At 42.0% G+C, this 22,784-nt stretch overlaps 1 protein-coding gene across 2 annotated transcripts; it reads left to right on the top strand.

Annotated features, from left to right (window-relative positions):
* Positions 1 to 503: 503 nt before the first annotated feature.
* On the top strand, positions 504 to 21,381 carry LOC138968856 (P protein-like). Of its 2 annotated transcripts, none has more exons than XM_070341522.1 (20): positions 504 to 605; positions 3,109 to 4,030; positions 4,524 to 4,656; positions 5,644 to 5,713; positions 6,035 to 6,180; positions 6,678 to 6,763; positions 6,973 to 7,126; positions 7,757 to 7,828; positions 8,281 to 8,403; positions 9,044 to 9,168; positions 10,442 to 10,574; positions 11,628 to 11,763; positions 13,382 to 13,526; positions 15,694 to 15,745; positions 16,410 to 16,518; positions 17,175 to 17,302; positions 18,282 to 18,446; positions 18,912 to 19,005; positions 20,253 to 20,346; positions 21,098 to 21,381. In XM_070341522.1, the coding sequence occupies exons 2-20, from the start codon at positions 3,765 to 3,767 to the stop codon at positions 21,186 to 21,188; spliced, it is 2,322 nt and encodes a 773-aa protein (XP_070197623.1). In that variant the 5' UTR covers positions 504 to 605; positions 3,109 to 3,764; the 3' UTR covers positions 21,189 to 21,381. The 2 variants fall into 2 exon arrangements, with proteins under 2 accessions (XP_070197623.1, XP_070197622.1); XM_070341521.1 differs by having other exon boundaries at positions 505 to 605; positions 4,491 to 4,656.
* The last annotated feature ends 1,403 nt before the right edge of the window (positions 21,382 to 22,784 follow it).

Below are 22,784 nucleotides of genomic sequence, written 5' to 3'. Positions count from 1 at the left end.
CAAAATGATAAAATACATTTCTAATAAAAACATAAACATAACGACAATTAAAAAACAAACACAAAAAACAATCAAGTACACATAAAACAATCAAATTCAGCACAACACACAAATACACACACACACACACACACACACACACACACACACACACACACACACACACACAGCACATACACACACAGCACATACACACACACATACACACACACGAACACACACACACACAAACACACACGAACACACACACACACACACACACACACACACACACACACACACACACACACACAAACGCGCGCGCGCCTCTTTTGATAAACAATTGGACAGTTTCAAAAATGAGCACTCACGAATATATGCTGATAAATTCTAAACTATCAATCAATCAATCAATCAATTAAGAAAACAGCAAAACAGCACCATCAGCATGCGCCTGTGCTAGATAAAAAAATTTTAAAAAAAATGATAGGAATTGAATGTAATCAAGTGGTGAACCCAAGGGTAGGACACAGGTGTATGCACTACGCAGGTGATGTGATGTAACTTTAAGCACTCTGGATACTTTGCCTATGTGTTACGCACGTCCGCGTTAAAGTCAAGAACAGGTTAGTTTCAATGATCATTAAGAAAAACACTTTTTATCGGTTTCTCTTTGTAAACAAAATTCGAGTTCTAAAATTATGAGTGACAAATCTGTGTCGACTTCAGTCAGGTATGTTTGACTGATCTCTTGTTATTTTCAATCAATTTCTGTCTCTATGACAACTATGTAACAACTTTATTTTCAAGTTACTTTTACTGTTTCCCAGTTTTTAAACATAAAAATCAATGACAGCTACAAGAACAGGTTAATTTCTTCCCCCCTCCCCCCCAACACACACACTCTTTTAATGGACTTATCTCTGTGGAATTTGTTCTTGTGCTCAAATGATGTGTAAAGAATCTGTGACAATTTTTTAATCGATTTCTCTCTGGGAAATGTGTCCTTTGCGCTAAAAAAAAAAGTATTACTTGGTGACAATTTTCCCAACAGGTTCGTTACACTGATCCCCACTTTCTGAAATCTGTCAAACCTGTCCTAGTGCTGAAATAATGTGTGACAACAACAACAGATTGGTTTCATTGATTCCAAATTTCTGTAATCGATTTCTCTGTCAAATGTGTCCTAGTACTACACTAATGTGTATCAAATCTGTGACAGCATCAACAACAAATTACTTTCAGGATTGCCAAATTCCTGTCATCGATTTCTCTGTCCAATGTGTCCTAGTACTGAAATAGTGAGTGACAAATCTGTTATAACCTCAACAACACCTTATTTTCACTGAGGGCCCCAAAGGGTTTAAAATCGTGATCGTGATTGGCGTTTTTGACCTTTCTGTGACCGTGATTGCCGAAATTTCCATTTCTGTGATCGTGATGGGACTTTGCCCGTGATCCGTGATGACAAAAAAATCAAGTCTCGTGATCGTGATCGTCATTTGTTTTCATCATTGACTGCGGTGATCATTGACAAAAATCAAGGTAACTGTGATCGTGAAAACTAAAATTTCCCTTCCCGTGATCGTGATGATACCCCCCCCCCCCCCCCCCTTTGGGGCCCTCTTCACTGATCCTCTATTTCTGTAATCAATTTCTCTCTGTCAAATTCAGTCACCAGAGTGCTAAACTAATGTGTGAAAATTCATCGACAACCTCAACAAAAGGTTATTTTTAGTAATCACCCATTTGTTTCGTCTGTTTATGTATGTGAAATTCGCCCTAGTGCTAAAATAATGTGTGACAAATCCGTTACAACTTTAAAAACATGTTTGTCTTACGGATCCCCACTTGTTTAATTGATTTCTCTCTGAAATGCGTCATTGTGTTAAGATAATGGTTGTGAACAGTTCAGTTTGCAGTTTATATTTCTATATACAACAAATTGCCTTTCTCATAAAGGTGCATTTACAATGTGACAATCGAACTTGAAAATGACAGACTTCATATAAACTCAATGGCTATTTTCTTAGTAGAGACAACATTTCTGGATTTTCCAGCAGGATAGTAATATCAGCAAAAACTACTGCTAGCTTACTACGTATGTGTGAGTAAATAATAAACTTTAGTTGGCCTTAAAACAGAATATATGTCAGCTCTAAATACATCGCATGTAAACAAATGTCAGTCCTGTAGCGGGACATAAGTACTGGGTGCAAGGTAAAGATTTGCAATGAAAATAGCTGATAGCATAATTATCGAGACACCTGACTTGGTACATGAATCACTATCACGCCTTCAGTTAAAAAAAAGAAAAAAGAAAAGGTAGAGACCGACCTATTTAGTCTGCTGACGCGTGTAATCAATTTTTCAAAAAATATTTTGAACTTCTTCATGCATGATGCTATCTGTCATTAAGTAATCAACTTCCTTGATAAAATTTCTCCGACAATCTTTACGACCACCACCACAACCGCCACCTAAAAGACTCGCCGTCATGACCAGTAGACACAAAGAAAAGTGTAATGGAATGATTCAAAAGCAAAATGAGTAGAGACTATACACGCTCACGCATCTTCCTTTCTGATTTAAACGCATTCATTCATTCACTCATACACGCGCAGATACATACAGAAAGACAGTGAGACAGACAGAAAGACAGTGAGACAAACACACACACACACACACACACACACACACACACACACACACACACACACACACACACACATACGCACGCACGAACGCATGCACGCACGTATGCACACACATTTTCTCTATCTTAAATTCTTCCTTCACTTCACTCTCTCTCTCTCTCTCTCACGCACACACACACACACACACACACACACACACACACACACACACACACACATAAGCTCGCACGCACCCACGCATTCATGTACACACACACACATACACACACAGTCACACACACACCCACATTCACACACATAAGCTCGCACTGGCACGCACGCACGCATGCACACACACACACACACACACACACACACACACACACACACACACACACACACACAGAGGACTCGACAAGCTAGATAGTCACCTACATCTTTTAATTAACAATCGTAATAGTATCTTATTCTAACTTTAACCCTTATCTCCCAGGAAGAAAGTCTTGACGTCATTCAGCTAACATGAATCCCCATCGAGCATACCGGTAGCAGACATCTACATCTCTGTGGTAGCGTGAAAAACCTTCCACAGCCACATAACCAACAACAACCATCCAGTGGCTCATGCCTCTCCAGACTGCTCGGCACTAAAGAAGACGACTTCATTTTTTGAAGCTGTCTTGTTATAACTGAACCATCCGGTCATTATCTACCAAAGGAATTGAATTACATTGATCGAGTGGTATCGGGTAGCATTACAGAGCCATCTCCACTCATCTTTGACTGAACGATCGAGAGACCCTTCAGTCAGTTTCAATGAAGTCGCAGAATATCCTAGAGATTCTCACTACCTTCTCATTAGTTTGAGGTTGAAAGAAAACCTCTTCTGGCTTCTCCACACCCTCGTTGAAAAAGACCCAGTTTTTGTCTGTACCTAAGTCTGATCACAGAGTCTCCAAAAGATCTACAATCCGGCACTGATCTCTGACTGAAGCAAAGATCTTTCGGCCTCTATGAAGCGTGACAGAACATCCAAGACACCTTCTCGTCACTTCAAGGTTTCAAAAGGAAGCCTCTTCTGACTTTTTCCCTGTGCGGTTTGAAAATCTACAGTCACCAATTGCCTCGACCTCTTCGGTCACAACCATCATGTCTTCCTCGGATCATCTTCTGTCCGCCTCCCCAACCAAACGGGCGGGGGAGCCAATGGGTCTTCATATCAACCCGTCACGGTCCAGGGGACCCTCCGCTACCTCTGAGATGATGAAACCCCGTCAGACCCCTTCCCGTTTGCCCTCTTCTACGTCATTCCTGTCTTCTCCCACGTCACCTATGTCACCGCTGACTGACGATGACGTCTTTGCGGCCGGGGAAAGTGCACCGCTCATCTGTAAAAACCTTCGAGATCCTGAAGAGTAAGTTACTTTTGTTTGTTTGTTTGTTTGTTTGTTTGTTTGTCAATACTGCTGCTACTGGGTTCTTTTCGTTTGTGTTCTTGTTGTCGTTGTTCTTGTTGTTATTGGTGATGGTGGTAACTATGAATATTTTGTTGTTGTGGTGTTCTTGTCTCCCTTAATCTGTTTTCCTTTCAATCAATCGACAAATCAGTCAATTGCTCCGTGATTGACAGTGAGTTAGCCAGTCAGTAAATAATACAAAACCATTTCGCAAATGTTATTGAATTTTATTTTTCAATAACCGTGACATTTTTAGATAAGAAGCAGATGGTTTTTTTACTGAAAGTAAAATGTGCACACACACTGCACAGTAGACACAGTCAAGTGACCAAGCCAGTTAGCTCCCTTCGTTACAGCGACTTTCGCTTTTTTGCCGCCATTTTGCAAACATGGCAGATTTTCTGGCAATCCTTTGTAGCTCTGCTGTGCTCATGGAAGCCTTCTCGCACAGCTCAAGAAGTGACGGTGGATCTTTGAGCAGTCTCAGCACGATCATCTTTGACACTGCCATAAAGAAAGGAGGGGCCTACTGGCTACAGACAATCAAGATTATAATCCTGTTCGGAATCACGGTCCTGTGCTGTGTGAGTAGACTGAATTATTATGTGTCTGTAGAATTTAGTTGTTGTAGTAATCAGCGCTTGGGGTTTTATTTTGTCGTTGACATCATCGTCGTCGTCGTCGTCACCATCATCATCATCATCATCATCATCATCATCATCATCATTATCATCATCAGGGGCGGACGAGGGGGGGGGCACAGGGGGCACGTGCCCCCCCCCCCCCCCCCGAAAAAAAAAGAAAAAAAAAGAAGAAGAAGAAAAAAATTTTCTATGCTGATTCTATGACCATTTCTAAGTTCAAATGGCACCAGATGGCACCATTTTGCTTCTTTGGGCAAAAAAAATTTCCGGGGGGGGCATGCCCCCGGACCCCCCTAGCAAATTCGGGCGCTTCGCGCCCATCACATTCACTTTCGATTCAAAGTGCCCTCCCCCCTTACAAAGCAACTGATCCGCCCCTGATCATCATCATCATCATCATCATCATCATCATCATCATCATCATCATCATCATCATTATCATCGGTTGTGGTGTTTTCATCATCCATATTATTTCATATCCTCGTTACACCTACAATAGTCTTGCATTGCTGCATAACCACTAGCGTTATTTACATAGTTTCTGTTAAAAAATAAACTATTCTCACTCTTAGTCTACATCATCATCATCATCATCATCATCTTTATTATCATCATCATCAATGAGAATTAGGAAAGACTGCTCTTTGGTGTATTTTAATTTTAGTAGTGTCAAACTGAAGATCTTTTTCTTCTTCGTTCATGGGCTTAAACTCCCACGTTCACTCATGTTTTTAGCACGAGTGGATTTGTACGTGTATGGCCGTTTTGACCCCGCCATTCAGGCAGCATACGCCGATTTCGGGGGAAGATCGGGTCAAATATCAGCTTTACAAGATGGAGCAGTTTTGGAAAACTTTTCATAATAACTGAGTTATCGTTGTTCCTTGCATTTTGAGGCTGAAAAAGATTGATTTCATCTTTTGTCAGGCAACGGTCGTGAAATATCCAGAACAAGAAGAAGACCTTCATGAGGTCATCGCTAGAGTAACACCGCAAGGTCAGTGGTCATTTCTCAAGGTCAAGGTAATGTTTTCCGCTGTGAGTGTGTGTGTGTGTGTGTGTGTGTGTGTGTGTGTGTGTGTGTGTGTGTGTGTTTTTGTGTGTGTGTGTGTGTGTGTGTGTGTGTGAAAGAGACAGAGAGGGAGGAGTGAAAGAAGAATGTTAAGATAGAAAATCAGATGGATAATCTGTTGGTAAGCCTATGTTCAGGGTCAATTTCCAAAGTTTTAAGCGTGTCACTGCGTGTGGATGGTTAAATGAGCGTACGTTTTTGTCTGAGATTGAGAATACATGTCTGTCTGTGGGTGTCTTTGTGCAGTGATCTACAGCAAGAGTTACGACAACGACTACCCCATCCTGCAGTTGAACCTGATCGGCCCGCTGTCGGAGAAGAACACCAGTAACACCAATAACAGCCTGGACATTGAGGTCAAGATCAGCTCGGCAAAGGTCAACGACTCAGGGGTAATGAGACTGAGTATAGAGTCTGGGCTGTTGTGTGTGTGTGTGTGTCGGGGGGGGGGTTGTGTCTGTGTGTGCGTGCGTGTGTGTATGTGTATGTAGAGTGTAGTGTGTGTGTGTGTGTGTGTGTTCATGCGTGTGTGTGTGTGTGTGTGTGTGTGTGTGTGTGTATGTGTGTGTGTGTGTGTGTGTATCTATTCATGCAAGTGGAGTGTGTGTGTGCGTGTATGCGCGTACGGTGCGCCTCGTAGTGTATGTGTGCATGTGTGAGTCTATCTAAGATAGGTCTGATATTTTGCGGACAAAGAAAGCAAGGCTTGAACTGGTGAGCTATTAGCCTATTTATCAACACTATCAAAGACACAATTTTGGTTATTGGTCGCTATAACTTGGTAACTGGTGGACGAAGTGAGAGACAGACTGTTTGATGGATGGAAGAATGGACTGTCAGATGGATGGATTGACTGAGAGTGCAATCTCACAGTACCATCTTTGCACAGTGGCTTCTGCGGGTGAACCGGACAGCCCTGCAGAACATGCCCTCAGGTCAACTTGCCACGTTTCACCATGAGTTCCGATGTTCTAGGTGAGAACGTAAAAAGAGCTCTATGTCTCATCTCTGTCTCTGTCTCTGTCTCTCTCCCTCTCTCTCTCTCTCTCTCTCTCTCTCTCTCTCTCTCTCTCTCTCTCTCTCTCTCTCTCTCTCACACACACACACACACACACTCAGAGAAATGCTGGCAAAGCAAGGTCCTACAGGGGTCTTAAAATGCTTTTTTGTTTGATTTTGTCTAGCCAAGCCAGTGACTGCAACATCACTGTGCGAACTGGGTCGGAGGAGGCGGTGCCACTGGTGTACAGCGTGCATCAGCTCAGCACGCAGCTGGACCACGAGATCGTGTATGCTGCACTCATCCTCTGCTTCGTCTACGTGCTCATCATCTTTGAGGTGATGCTTTGCAGGATGATGAAGGGGTGGGTGGTTAGTAAGTTAATGGGGTGCCGTGTTTGCGCTCACCAAACGGGAATATGCCCTTGACGGTTTAACCGTAAGGGCGTTAAAAAACATTTATGATCATCGCTTACTAGAAATGTCCGGTATTTTACCGTTTTCAATGTGAAGATACCGGACAACCGGCTGAGAAATCATCAGCCAGTCAGTCCGACTGGAATTGATTTCATCTAACACTCATTCTTATGAAAATGAAGTGTATGCTATATGCTATAGGCCTATGCTATATGATTAATTGCCTTGATACAGTTAACGTTTTTTGCAAGATCGTTTTTCAAGATCGTTTCTTTTCGCCTTTTCGGTAAAACTGGTTTATATAACCTATACCACGATATCTAGGAAGGGAAGGTGGGGGAGGGTGTTCTGGAAGGGGGTGAAGATGAAGAAAGAGGAGGCGACAAGGGGATCAGAAATCTGTTCCCGTCTATTTTTCGTCCTATTTTACCGTGTGCGTACGTGCGGGTGTCTGAGTATGTGTGTGTGTCTGTCTGTACGTCTGTTTTGTTCGTGCGTGTCTGCTTGTCTGTATTTCTGTTCATACATGCATTTGATACTTTGGTGTTGCAGCTAGTGCACAGGACTCTAGCGGCCATGCTTGGAGCTCTGGCGGCGATAGCTGTTCTTTCTGCTATCAATCAGGTGAGCACGTGAGACTCGAATTCTGAAAATACAATGGGGATCTGTTTTAAGAACCCCCTATTTAAGACACACACACACACACCCCTCCCGAATCCAAACACCTTGCTTTTTTCAGATTGTATGTTTATACTGTCTGCACATTTCAAGACTCCCTCTGCTTCAGTTAAGACGTGTACTTCAGTACACGGAGAAGAAACACCTGAATCATGGTGATGATGGTGAAACGAAGATATAAACACTTATGGTGCTTTTCAGACTGACGATGACGATGACGATAATGACCATGATGATGATGATGATGACGACGACAGTGTGATGATGGTGATGATGATGATGATGATGATGACGACGATTGACGATGATTGATGATTGATTGATGATGATGATTGATGATGATGATGATGATGATAATTGACGATCGACGACGACGACAACGATGATGATGATTGCAGAGACCGAGCACGGAGACGATCATCGGGTGGATGGAGATGGAGACACTCATGCTGCTGTTCGGGATGATGATCATCGTGGCGGTGGTGTCAGACACGGGCATTTTCGACTTCTCTGCTCTCAAGGTAAGGTACCGACGTGTTTCTGTATCCCCTGAAATCGGAGTATATAGATGCCTAAATGGCGGGACGGTATAAATTGGTCACATACGTTAAAACCCACTAGTGTACGTGGGAGTTTCAGCCCATGAAAGCAGAAGAAGAAGTTTCTTAATGCTGCATCTTACGTTATGGTCAAGAATTGTTTCCATGATTTTGCTGTCTTTCGCGTAATAGCAATAGCTAGTTTTTGTGGATGACATGATTTCTGAAAACGTTTTCTTGCCTTGGGTTTGATCTGTTGTGGGTATTGATATTCCTTGAATCGATCAATCAAAATAACAAGCAGATGCCCTGCTGTTAAAGGGCTCAAAGTCAAGTGTTACCTCATTCATATAACATCATTAACTATTTGCATTTATGACGTCACAGGCACACAGCTAACAGAAGGCAAGGTGTGACCCTTTGTGACGTCGCTGTGTTAGACAGCGGAAACGGTGTTACCTGATTTATATGTCGTCATTAAACTGATTGTCATTGATGATGTCACAGGCCTACCAACTAACAGAGGACAAGGTGTGGCCCCTTGTGACATTGCTGTGTTAGAGAGCGCAAAGTTATCTCTGTATATGTCGTCATTAACTGATTGTCATTGATGACGTTACAGGCCTACCAGCTAGCAGAGGGCAAGGTATGGCCTCTTGTGACGTTGCTGTGCATCTTCAGTGCCGTGGTGTCAGCTTTCCTTGATAACGTCACCACCATTCTGCTGTTGGCCCCTGTCACGATCAGGTAAGCGTCATGAATTTGACGTCACCTTATCACCTACTTTTTGTGTGTGACAATTCCTTCGTCTCCGTGCTGTCCTTCTTATGTATTAGTTGTACAAAATGTGATATTTGTAATAGCCTTTCGGTCCAAGCATATTCCTGGTGGCTATTCAGGTGGGTGAATTAGGCTAAAGATGAACCGTTTTGCTTTTCTGAAACATGTTTTTAAATAAAAAACGCTCGCGCTGGACCCGAGTACTCTTCAGACTGGCTCGCTCCCCCAGTATGAAAGTTTTTGTCTTGTGCACGTTTAAGACCAAGTGATTGCTCTGTGTGAATTAGGCTACAGGCATTCCCTTTGCTATATAAGTACATTGCATGCGAGCCGAGGATGTGCGTGGTGACTGGCCTTTCTCTTTTATTTGATCACAGTGAAAAATATACTGCCGACCCTCTTCATAACTGGTGAACTGGTGGCCCACGAAGTTCTTTTACTGTCCTGGCTCGCGGATTCTTGCATTTATCACGCCCCAGGTAGTTTTACCAAATTCTTTAATGTAAAGTGAAGGTAAAAGTCTGAAACATATGTAAACAAAGGAAACCATAAGAAAAAATACAAATTAATATGATAAGAATCAAAACACAAAATCGCGACCTCTAAACCACCGCAGTCGCGACCGAGCAACCAACGCTTGGTAGAAAATGGGGTACACAACAAATCAAATTATTCAAACACACAACGCGCAAAGCCTCGCAAATCGTCTCGCATGCTTTTTATGAGCTATATTTCTCGTCAGTGTGTGACGCGTTCGGCTTTTCTCGTCAGTGTGTGATGCGTTCGGATCAGGTCAATGGCTGTGTGTTGCCCCGCCGGTGTGAACTCCTCCTACGGCCAAGTCGTTTTTGTGGTTTATTTCGCATTTAGGTCCCAGGTAACATTATGAAGTTTTAATACGATCAATCGGACCTATTATCAAGTTAGTGTATCAACTTTTGAACGAACTGCGCCCAGTAGTTTCCCAGCAATAAGCTGTTAAGTGGAGACAGACAGACACACAATTAAAGTCTGCTGAGCCCTAGTACTAGCGTACTCGGGGATAAAATGTTCCCTCATAATATGCACGCGTACATAGGCACAGACTGACTGATTGACTGTACGGATTAACTGACTGACTGTACTCACTGACCCACTGCACATCCCTCATAATCATTTACATATCCAGTCACGCCAATATCAAACCATCAATATTGAATTGAATCTGTTCTTCCTTTTCTACTTTTTTTTTACCCACCAGACTGTGTGAAGTTTTGAACCTGGAACCTCGTGTGATTCTCATCGCTGAGGTTCTCTTCTCCAACATCGGTGGTACCGCCACTGCTATCGGGGACCCGCCCAACGTCATCATAGTCGGCCAGCTGGAAAGTGACGTAAGGCAGTGGCTTGAATGTATGTGCATGTTAAAGACAAACGACACCGATTAAACAAACCAACATATATATATATATCTCTTCTTGACGCCCTCTTCCAAAGGAAAACCTCTGACGTCAACAGCTAAACGAAGTTCGAGAAGACGTTATAATGCGATTAATAGCGTCACGTAAACATTCTGTAGCTTCTCTTCTATGTCTCTCAGAACCCGATACAGATTTCTAGAACGAAGCTTGTCTCGGAGATTTCCTCATATCAGCGAGAAAAAATTACTCATAAGGTCACCGCTAGGCTGTGCGTGAAAAGGTAACGTATATAATCATTTACAGAAAGTTAGATGCGGGAGAAAGAAAGGCAAATCAAATAAATGTCAGAGAGGCGTAAGATGGAGGAAACACATGTGCGTACGCTTTTTCGCCTGAAAGAGAAGAAAATGAGATGACTGAAAATCCTTCAGGTCACTTTCTATTTTGATAAATTTGGAGCTGGGAAGTTAAAAGATGGACGAGCGAAAGTATCATTGGAAGGCTGCTGATTGAGGAGGATAGTATTAACATCACCTATTGACAAAATAAGCAGAACAAAACCTGTCGTTTTATAATAAGGAAGCTTGTGGTTGACACAACCGGAATTACTACCACTGACATCACAAAGGGCAAAAGTACTGTTAACGTCATTGGTTGTTTTTTTAAATTTTTTAACCTCCCTACAACAGATATGACGTCATTAGGTCACGGCTGCTTTAAATTAACTTTTTGTATCAACATTAAATGTGTTAATGCAACTTAAGGAGGAACCGCGATTGTCATGTTTTTTGTGTGAACTTATGAATTTACTAGACCTGTGCTAAAGTGAATGGTAAAGCCTGTCCTCAACTGGGCCAAGTCGACTACACAAAGTATACTTCGCGAAGCTGGCAGCACGAAGCTTTAGCACTGAGTTTAGCACTGAGTTTTCGGTAAATAGACTTCGCAAAGTCTTCGCGAAGTCGACTTCAGGCTCATGAAGGACCGCCTTAAAAGATTTGACTCGTTTTGTGTTTTGTTGTTCAGGGAATAACCTTCACCGTGTTCACGGCTCACATGGTAATTGGAATCATTCTCATCACCTTCGTTGCCTATGGTTTCTTGCGCTTCTACTACAGAAACATGGAACAGCTCTCTAACCCTGATCCTCCTGAAATTGCGGGTATGTTAACATGTGTGGGTGTGGAGTGTTTGTGTGCGTGTACGTGCGTGTGTGCGTATATGTTTAGAGCGATTCCCAGAACATTACTGGTCAGACCCCATCATTTTGTGGACAAAATCGTTTGATAACGTCATATCCGACTTTTTTTACATTTAGTCAAGTTTTGACTAAATGTTTTAACATCGAGGGGGAATCGTATGTGTGTATGTGTGTGTGTGTGCGTGTGTGCGTGCGTGTGTGCGTGCGTGTGTGCGTGCGTGTAGAGCGATTCAGACCAAACTACTGGACCGATCTTTATGAAATTTGACATGAGAGTTCCTGGGTATGATATCCCCGAACGTTTTTTTTTCTTTTTTTGATAAATGTCTTTGATGACGTCATATCCGGCTTTTCGTGAAAGTTGAGGCGGCACTGTCACGCTCTCATTTTTCAACCAAATTGGTTGAAATTTTGGTCAAGTAGTCTTCGACGAAGCCCGGAGTTCGCTATTGCATTTCAGCTTGGTGGCTTAAAAATTAATTAATGACTTTGGTCATTAAAAATCTGAAAATTGTAAAAAAAATATTTTTTTCTAAAACGATCCAAATTTACGTTCATCTTATTCTCCATCATTTGCTGATTCCAAAAACATATAAATATGTTATATTCGGATTAAAAAAAAGCTCTGAAAATTAAATATATAAAAATTATTATCAAAATTAAATTGTCCAAATCAATTTAAAAGCACCTTCATCTTATTCCTTGTCGGTTCCTGATTCCAAAAACATATAGATATGATATGTTTGGATTAAAAACACGCTCAGAAAGTTAAAACAAAGAGAGGTACAGAAAAGCGTGCTATCCTTCTCAGCGCAAGTACTACCCCGCTCTTCTTGTCAATTTCACTGCCTTTGCCGTGCGCGGTGGACTGACGATGCTACGAGTATACGGTCTTGCTGCGTTGCATTGCGTTCAGTTTCATTCTGTGAGTTCGACAGCTACTTGACTAAATGTTGTATTTTCGCCTTACGCGACTTGTTTCAAACTTGAGGCGGCACTGACTCTGGCGGCCGCATTTTTCAATCAAATTCATTGAAATGTTAATCATTCTTTGACTCAGTCCGGACTATTAGATTGCATTTCAGCTTCCGAAAGCTTTACATTAATTAATTAATTTGCTAGTTATACTTTTTACCTCACATTAAAATCGCAATAACAGATACATGTCCTTTATTATTTTCTGAATCCAATATATATAGATATGTTATGTTTTTTGGCATTTTTTGGTTTTTTTCTCCTGAAAGTTTCTCCAATTTCATTCTTCTGGGCCGACAGGTTGACTGAATGATATTGCTTAATGCGACTTGTTTTCTAGAGAGCGGAGGGTTGCTTGGCGGAGGGTTAGGGTTATGTGGATGGAGTTGGGGGCTGTACGCGTAATGGATAAATGGATCATATGCCTGCATGGGTAGACATGATTGAGTGAATGGACGGATGATTTACTAAATTCAAATTGTCGGAAGGACGAAAGGGTGGCTTGATTGCCGCCAGATCACCAGATTAATTGCTTGGTTACCTGTGTATTTGACTGCTTGTTTGCTTGCCTAATTCGCTTAAAGATTACATTGACTTCCAACAGAGCTGAACCACGAGATCCAGATTTGGCGCCGCGCTGCGTCCCGTCTGGTGGTGGTGACGCGGGAGGAAACTCTGATGAGGGCGCTCTTCTTGCAGAAGGCAGTTGAACTGGAGAACCTAAAGAACAAAACTATTCACCGAAAGAGGTCTCTTGAATTGATTTGCAAGTTGAAGTTTTATTATGAATACAAATTCCATGAGAGAAAAAAACAGCTCTCCATTGAAAGAGGGTTCTGGAATTCATCTTCACTATTACTTGAAAACAACAGAGAAAAACTAATACTGATGATGTACACCGTAAACTGCAGTCAACGTTTGTGATCTCTACCGTGTTCAGTACTTTCATTCTTTTCCACTAAGACCGTTCTCTGAAAGTGTCTTCGGGTTAACCATCATTTTATAATTCCTGTCTTGAAAGGCCGTTGGCAAGAGATTCCTCTAGGCTTTTGACGAGAGTGGTGATTGAACAGTATACATGTATAGAGAGCGAAACTCTTTGATACACTAGTTGCACCTATTCTGACCTTTGGCTCTGAAATTTGACTCCCTTACTGCAAAGATATAAACCTAAAGGACACGCAGAACCTTGAGAATAATCTCCTTGAAAAATGTATAACGACTGTCCTTCCGCATGAAAACGTACACATGAAATTCTGCAAGCAACCTTTAGGAGTAGGCTACACAGAAAATCAATGAATTTCCCAGTACTGGCTGAATTGGGCAGATTTCCGATCAGCACAAAAATATTGGGACAGATCATATCATTTTGGTTACACATCATGGAATCTGACCAACATGGGCTTCTTAGGCAAACCTACTCAAGCCTTCTCTCACAAGAACATAAAGAGGAAAATAAATGGCTCTTATTTGTACGTAACTTCCTGACTTCCTCAGGCTTCAAACACGTGTGGCAAAACCAAAGCACAATACACCCGGCAAGACTGAAACACGCGCTAACAAAACATGTAGAAACTCAATTTGTCAGGCTCTGGAGGACAAAAAAAGAAGGAAACTCCTCCAAACTACAGTTTTACAAGGGAGTGTCACACGACTACTCTCTACAACCCTATCGTTTGCCAACACAAGAACACAGACAGGCTATGAGCAAACTACGTATAAGTGCCCATGACTTAGAAATCAAAAAGGGCAGATACACGGGAACACCAAGGGAGGAAAGACTATGCAGAAACTGTGGAGTGGTGGAGGATGAACTTCACTTCCTTGATTCGTGTACAATGTATGCTCATCTCAGGCCACCATAAAGACCATCCCCTCCTCATCGTGGTATGGTGGTGAAACAGAACCAAGCTATGCCGTCGGAAGAAAATCGCTGAAATCTCACTGTCCCTAAAACATGGGGGTGATTTTTCATTGTGAGAAGTATACTGGTAGGGCTCTCCCTTGACGGACAGGTTGGTTGCTGGCTAACGGGGCTCTGATGAAGACGGAGGTGTGCTGGATAGTACCGGTGTGACGGCACAGAGGCCCAAGGACACAAGCGGTCATCTCAGCAACCTCCAAACGGGTAGACTGGACTCGTCAACCCTGGCAGGTAACCAGTCTAGGAGAAGGAAAACTCCGAAATAGAACCACGGGTAGACCAAGCTCAACAGCCCAGGAAGGCAATTGGTCTAGGGGAGGGACCCCTGACCAACGTCCAAGGCCGCGAAGTCGGAGATGCGGGACCCCCTGGGTGCCAAAAAGCGCTGCATCACGCAAATCACAAAATGAAGTGAACGACGAAGAAGAAGAAGAAGCTCATCTCAGGCAACAGTTATTACCGAATACTTCCACCGGCAGTGATGAAATAAGAGTCAGTTCTTTGTTTACTGACAGCGACATCCAAAGGCAATTGGCAAAATATGTGTACGATTGTTTTCAACTACGCAGATGCAATGCGTCTTCCGACTGTCCTCAATAACTTATGCTCATCTTCAGGTCCTCTTTGTTCACCCTGTTCCACTTGGTTTTGTATTACATGTATGTTATGTTATATTGCTGTTTTTCCTGTACTTATGTATCTTGTATGTGTCAATAGGCTCTGTGCTTTAATGACAATACTGAATTCTGATTCTGATTCTGATTCTGTATATAATTGTTCCTTGTACTTGCAGACTTTTTAAATAAGTAATCAGTGACCAAAGAAACAGGATTCAAAATCACAGTTTTCGATTAAACTTCATGAGCGGCATAATTCTGTACATTCTCAGTGGAGGCCCTGCTCATCTTTAACACAGCTATTGATCATCTTTTTTTTTTTAACACAGTTAGTGATCATGACAATTTAACTGTGAACATGCTGTCTGTTTTCAGAAAAGCAGACAAGAAAGACCTCAATGCTACATTACGTCAGCTAGAGAGAGAGGTAAGGATGACGCCACAAAGAGAACTCAGAATACGAAGTCATAATTTAAGAAATACACAATATATCACATTTGACAACTGAACTGTCAAGCGACAATACTAACTTTTGGTGTGCTACAGTATCGAATCAGTGTCTCGTAAAGGCACATTCCTTCCCTTTCTGAGCTCACCGTCTGAGATCTGGCCAAGCTTTTCACGGGATAAGACCAACCACTTGGTCATATACCAAAAACGAACACTGCCTATGTGTTTTCTGTGCACAGTGGGCATGTAGTGATCAATTACTGTTCAAGATATTCATTCATCACAAAATGTCAACTCGCCACAGCAACCAGCCAAGCTGCTGATTATTGGTATGTGTCCAATGACATTGATGCTCTTAATTATCCCATGCAAAATGTTTAACACGTGTGAGGTTGTAGAGGCCGGATCACTCACATGAAAAGTGATGTACCTTTCATTTCTTCTTCTTCTTCGTTCATGGGCTGAAACTCTCACGTTCACTCATGTTTTTGCACGAGTGGATTTTTACGTGTATGACCGTTTTGACCCCGCCATTCAGGCAGTCAAACGCCGCTTTCGGGGGAAAGCCTTCATTTAAACGTTGCTGGAGTCGTGAGTCAGTCTATAATGGTGATATGTGGGGACATTTTTCTGTGTTTCAGTACCAGATCAAGGACATGAGTCTGCTGATCAAGTGTGGCTTTGTACTCCTCACTTGCCTTGTCTTCTTCTTCATGTACTCATTCGTCTCCAGTATCCACATCGGTTTGGGTGAGTGACAAAACGGACTGTTTTTCTTTCAACAATCTATAGACTTTGGAATCGTTTTGCTGGTGTTGCTTGTCTGGTGAGTTGCATGGGCAGTTTCTTTCAAGTCGTTAATCAAAACTGTGCAAAAAAAACTATTGCCACAACTTTTCTACCCCAACTAAAGCATTCATTCCCATGTCATTTCATTCAACTTTTCTATGCCATTTAAGGCACTTAACTATAGGCTGTCTGGCACACTCTTCGGATCAAATATTTCTTTAACCAGGGTCTCGTGACAACCACTCAAAATCGACCTGACAAAAAAACTAAAACTAATTAAAAAATCGACGAAAATTCAGAATAGGCACAACTTGGAAATCTTTACATACGAACAAAAAGTCAATTCAGTTATATATACAGGCTGGGGAAATAATGACATTCCCTGCCTTGAGAGACCTCCTGATACCCTTCAGAAATGCCCAAAATCAATTTCGCTGGGCCCCTCAGCGGGGCGTTGCCTCTTCATCCCATCTTGTCCTTGGGACCTCCTGGACCCTGGCCTATTTCAGAGTTTTTGCAAGACGGTAGTTCCCCAGTCTGTATATAACCAGAACCGGTTGCACAGTACTGTATATGAACCTTAACATGTTATGAAAGGACCCCTGCACTGTGTTCAGGGTGGATTGCGGTGCTGGGCGCCATGTGGTTGCTGGTGATCGCCGACACGTCTGACCTGGAGAGCATCCTGCACAGGGTGGAGTGGTCCACGCTGCTCTTCTTCGGCGCCCTCTTCATTCTCATGGAGGTAGGTTGTTGCCTCAAAAGTGGGCATCAAAGTGAATAGTTCCTACTACTCAGCTCTGGGTTATGTGAAGCTCCCTTCATTCTCATGGAGGTAGGTTGTTGCCTCAAAAGTGGGCATCAAAGTGAATAGTTCATACTACTCAGCTCTGGGTTATGTGAAGCTTTCTTCATTCTCATGGAGGTAGGTTGTTGCCTCAAAAGTGGGCATCAAAGTGAATAGTTCATACTACTCAGCTCTGGGTTATGTGAAGCTTTCTTCATTCTCATGGAGGTAGGGCGTTGCCTCTAAAGCTGGTGTCAAAGTGACTATAGCTCGCAGCACGCATCTCTAGGTTATCTGAAGCCCTCTTCATTATCAGTCATGGAGGTAGGGTGTTGCCTTAACAGTTGCTATCAAACTGAATAGATCATACCACTCAGCTCTGGGTTATGTGGAGCTCTCTTCGTTCTAATGGAAGTACGGCATTGCCTCTATTGTTTGTGTCAAAGAGACCCGCTCAAAACACTTAGCTGTAGACTACGTGGAGCTCAGTGGGTTTGACCGTAGAACGTTATCTCTGCTTAGATCTAAAGCAAGGCAACAAGGGTGGGAGGTTTTAGTCAAGCAGTATGTAAGAAATGTTAAGTCCTTTGTACTGGAAACTTGCATTCTCCCAGTAAGGTCATATATTGTACTACGTTGCAAGCCCCTGGAGCAATTTTTTTATTTGTGCTTTTGTGAACAAGAAACAATTAACAAGTGGCTCTATCCCATCTCCCCCCCTTTCCCCGTCGCGATATAACCTTCGTGGTTGAAAACGACGTTAAACACCAAATAAAGAAAGAAAGGGTGGGAGGTGGTGGTGGTGGATTGTTTTTAAAGGGGGAGGGGGGTGGCTTCTCTTGGGTGGGATTCTCTTAAATTGGGTGGGGGGGGAGGGGGGATTTCTTTTAAAAAGGGGGGCTTCAAGTCGTGTGACCCTGAACCACTCATTTGCCAGGCTTTGGCCGAGCTGCATCTGATGGAGTGGATCGGAGAACAGATGCGAGACCTGATCATCAACGTGGACGCCGAGTACAGGCTGACAGCCGCTGTGGTCATCATTGTGTGGGTGTCCGCCCTGGCCTCTTCCTTCATCGACAACATCCCATACACCACAGCCATGGTGGGTTTCATGTATACTTTGTGGTGTGTGTGTGTGTGTGTGTGTGTGTGTGAGTGAGTATGTGTGTGGCCGTTTGTGTGTGTGTGTGTGTGTGTGTTGATAACATTCTGTACACCACAGCTATGGTGAGTTTGATGTATACAGGCACTTGTGTTGATTTGTTTATGTGCCGTTTAGGTCTGTGTGTGTGTGAGTGAAGTGTGTGTATGTGCCAGTGCGTGTGTCGGTGTGCATGCGTGAGTATGTGTGTGCACATTTCATGTATGTATTTGCATAGATGCACATGCCCTGAATTGCATCTATGATGTATGTAATTTAACGTGTGTGCATGTTTGGTGATTTGCATGCATGTGTCTGTCAATAGACCTGCTAATGTGCATAGATTTTATGATACAACCGCAGCATTTTTACAATACCATCCAGCACTTCCTGTTTTACTATTATAAATGTGGTTACACTCAACAGATCCCAGTGCTGAAACAGCTGAGCGATGACGTTGATGTTGACCTTCAGCTGCTTCCTCTGGTCATCGCGCTTGCCTTTGGGGCCTGTCTGGGAGGTCAGTTTGCAATAATGTTTTTATTTTTCATTTCAAAATACTTTCAATTTCCTGAACGGCTTGTGTGCAAGTCTAGGGATGTAATGTATAATTTCTGATGTCTTCTTCATCAAGGGAGACTAAACTCCACATTAGCTAATCAAGGAAGACAATTTAGCTTCAGAAGTAGTTTGTACGTAACATGTAGTTTGCCTGAATGTGTGTATCAAGGGAGACAATTAAAACAAATGTTCATGTTGTGCATCAAGGGAGACAATCAAAAAGACAAAACAGATGTTCCCATGCCTGAAGGCATATTTGATACTATTTTGGGCATCAGGGAGGGGTGGCAGCTAATTGGGAAGAAGGGACTTTAACAGGAAGTTTGTAATGCTCATCATGTGTGGTAAGAAAAATAAGTTCCAACATGTCTTTTTGAGTCACTTGAGAAAAAGTGACTCTATGTAATCGGTCAGTGTTAGTCTGTCCGGCCGGCCGTCCGTAGACACCACCTTAACGTTGGACTTTTCTCGGAAACTATCAAAGCGATCCGGCTCATATTTTGTTTAGTCGTGACCTCCAATGACCTCTACACTTTAACGATGGTTTCGTTGACCTTTGACCTTTTTCAAGGTCACAGGTCAGCGTCAAAGGAAAAATTAGACATTTTATATCTTTGACAAAGTTCATCGGATGTGATTGAAACTTTGTAGGATTATTCTTTACATCAAAGTATTTACATCTGTAGCCTTTTACGAACGTTATCAGAAAAACAAGGGAGATAACTAGCCTTTTCTGTTCGGCAACACACAACTTAACGTTGGGCTTTTCTCGGAAACTATAAAAGTGACCGGGCTCAAATTTTATGTGAACGTGACTCCCAGTGACCTCTACACTTTGACGTCTGCTTTGGTGACCTTTGACCTTTTTCAAGGTCACAGGTATGTCTTGAAGGAAAAAAATTGAAATATCATATCTCTGAAACTATTCATCGGATTTGATTCAAACTTTATAGGATTATTCTTTACATCAAATTATTTACATCTGTATTGTGTTGTGAATAGCAATTTCTTCCTGTCCATCTGATGCCTCATATAATATTCAGAACTGCGAAAGTGACTCGATCGAGCGTTTGCTCTTCTTGTTGTTTGTAAATGAAGAGATATTAACAGTGTGTGTATGTACTCATTAATATTTTTCCTTCAACAAATTGTGAAGAATTTTTTTATACTGTTATTCTTACACTTTCTTCCCCAAACATTACACAGGTAATGGAACACTGATTGGAGCTTCAGCTAATGTGGTGTGCGCAGGGATAGCGGAACAACACGGCTACACCATCAGCTTCAAACAGTTCTTCAAGTCAGTTATTTTGTGCAAGTTGTTTATTTGATACTTTACTAGATGTAATGAATGTAGTATTACAGTGGAACCTCTCATTCAAGACCTCAAACAAATTATGTTTAAAAAAAAAAAGGGGGGGGGGGGGGGGTAAAAATAGAAGTACATTTAAAGAGGTTGTGAATAGACAATCTCAAAAAGCAAGGTTTAAAAAAAAAAGGGGGGGGGGGGTAAAAATAGAAGTACATTTAAAGAGGTTGTGAATAGACAATCTCAAAAAGCAAGGTTTAAAAAAAAAAGGGGGGGGGGGGGGGGGGGTTAACAAAAAAAAAGTACATTTAAAGAGGTTGTGAATAGACAATCTCAAAAAGCAAGGTTTAAAAAAAAAGGGGGGGGGGGGGTAAAAATAGAAGTACATTTAAAGAGGTTGTGAATAGACAATCTCAAAAAAAAAGGGGGGGGGGGGGGGTTAAAAATAGAAGTACATTTAAAGAGGTTGTGAATAGACAATCTCAAAAAGCAAGGTTTAAAAAAAAAAGGGGGGGGGGGGGTAATGTTTTAAATCGAGGTCTTAAATGAGGGTTGGGTCGGGGATAACTATATTGCTATATTTTAAGCACATAATAGATCTGACGCAACATACATATGCATCCAAACACACACACCACACACACACACACACACACTCTCTCTCTCTATTTCTCTCTCTCAAGCCTAAAACAGTATGTGAAGTATGAATATCCTGTCTAAATTACTGATCATCTGATTGCAGAGTGGGTTTCCCAATGATGCTGGTGACAACTCTAACTGCTACAGTCTACCTGCTCATCTGTCATAGCGCTATCAAGTGGAACTCTATCTGACACGACACTAAAAGGCTTTCAACACAAGAAAAACATTTAAGATTTCTGCACTTGTTCAGAACAAAACTGTGCACCGTTTTACCTCTGATTTTGCCTTTTCTTCAGATGTTATGAAAAGTGACTTTACTTTGAAAAAGTAAAGGTGTAAATAATAATGTACAAAAGCACCTGCAATAAAAGGTCAACCTTTTGACCTGCAAAAAAGAATACCCTCATTGTAGGTTACCTTTCATGAGGTAGATTTTGGTCAAGGTAATAAAGGGACAGTATAAGGTGTCCTTTCTTGGGAGGTGTCCTCTCATTGGAGGGGTCTGGTATCGCAGATACCACATTAACAACCTAAGACACATCTTCACGGACAGTTAGTTAGTTAGTTAGTTAGCTGTTGCTTTTCGGGTCCAGCGGACCATAATAGGCCAAATCAGGACCCCACAAGTTAATCACTACACATTTTTAGATTAAGACAAAATCAGTAATGTCACCCGAAGGCAACAAAAAAGTCAAAGCAAAGCCCTATATGTCAAACAAATTAAGTAGTTTTAAAATTCAAATCTTAAAATAAAGACCAGACTCCTTTAAAAACCCAAAAAGAGCTGTAGAGCTGACCTCTGTAAAAATACGTTTCAAGCTCGAGGTGCCAAAATACTTTTCTCGTTGATCATACAGATCAGCACACTCGGTAACAAGAAGAGCAAACGCTCGATCGAGTCACTTTCGCAGTTCTGAATATTATATGAGGCATCAGATGGACAGGAAGAAATTGCTATTCACAACACAATGCATACCTGAAGAATTCAAGACATACCTGTGACCTTGAAAAAGGTCAAAGGTCACCAAAGCAGACGTCAAAGTGTAGAGGTCACTGGGAGTCACGTTCACATAAAATTTGAGCCCGGTCACTTTTATAGTTTCCGAGAAAAGCCCAACGTTAAGTTGTGTGTTGCCGAACAGAAAAGGCTAGTTATCTCCCTTGTTTTTCTGATAACGTTCGTAAAAGGCTACAGATGTAAATACTTTGATGTAAAGAATAATCCTACAAAGTTTCAATCACATCCGATGAACTTTGTCAAAGATATAAAATGTCTAATTTTTCCTTTGACGCTGACCTGTGACCTTGAAAAAGGTCAAAGGTCAACGAAACCATCGTTAAAGTGTAGAGGTCATTGGAGGTCACGACTAAACAAAATATGAGCCCGATCGCTTTGATAGTTTCCGAGAAAAGTCCAACGTTAAGGTGGTGTCTACGGACGGCCGGCCGGCCGGCCGGACAGACTAACACTGACCGATTACATAGAGTCACTTTTTCTCAAGTGACTCAATAAAATGACTCACAGTAAAACCAGTATCACAGGCGTCTTTGCGTTTGGCCTAAAACCATCTCTGTGGACTTGCTACATGGTGAAGGAAACTGTGTTTATTTGATGTATGCTGTTAGAACTCTGCTGTTACACATTACTTGGTATAAACTGTTTTGTTTGTTTATGTATCAATAGCACTTCTAGAAATGCCAAGGGCAAGGGTGTGAGTGGGGTTAAGAAAGGCTGGTAATGGCACCAGTATCTATCTTCTATCTATATATATATACGACTTGTGTCT

This window comes from Littorina saxatilis, linkage group LG6 (genome assembly GCF_037325665.1).
Source record: "Littorina saxatilis isolate snail1 linkage group LG6, US_GU_Lsax_2.0, whole genome shotgun sequence".
Taxonomy (NCBI): domain Eukaryota; kingdom Metazoa; phylum Mollusca; class Gastropoda; order Littorinimorpha; family Littorinidae; genus Littorina; species Littorina saxatilis.
The sequence above is the reverse complement of the archived record's forward strand: the minus strand, read 5'-3'. Positions and strand labels throughout refer to the sequence as shown.

What these genes read in the sequence shown, in the direction of transcription:
- LOC138968856 (XM_070341521.1), top strand. Translation starts at nt 3,765, where the DNA reads ATGTCTTCCTCGGATCATCTTCTGTCCGCCTCCCCAACCAAACGGGCG. An exon ending in TTGGCCCCTGTCACGATCAG is followed by an intron (nt 9,169 to 10,441) that starts GTAAGCGTCATG and finishes TTTACCCACCAG; the next exon opens with ACTGTGTGAAGTTTTGAACC. An exon ending in CAGTATCCACATCGGTTTGG is followed by an intron (nt 16,519 to 17,174) that starts GTGAGTGACAAA and finishes CACTGTGTTCAG; the next exon opens with GGTGGATTGCGGTGCTGGGC.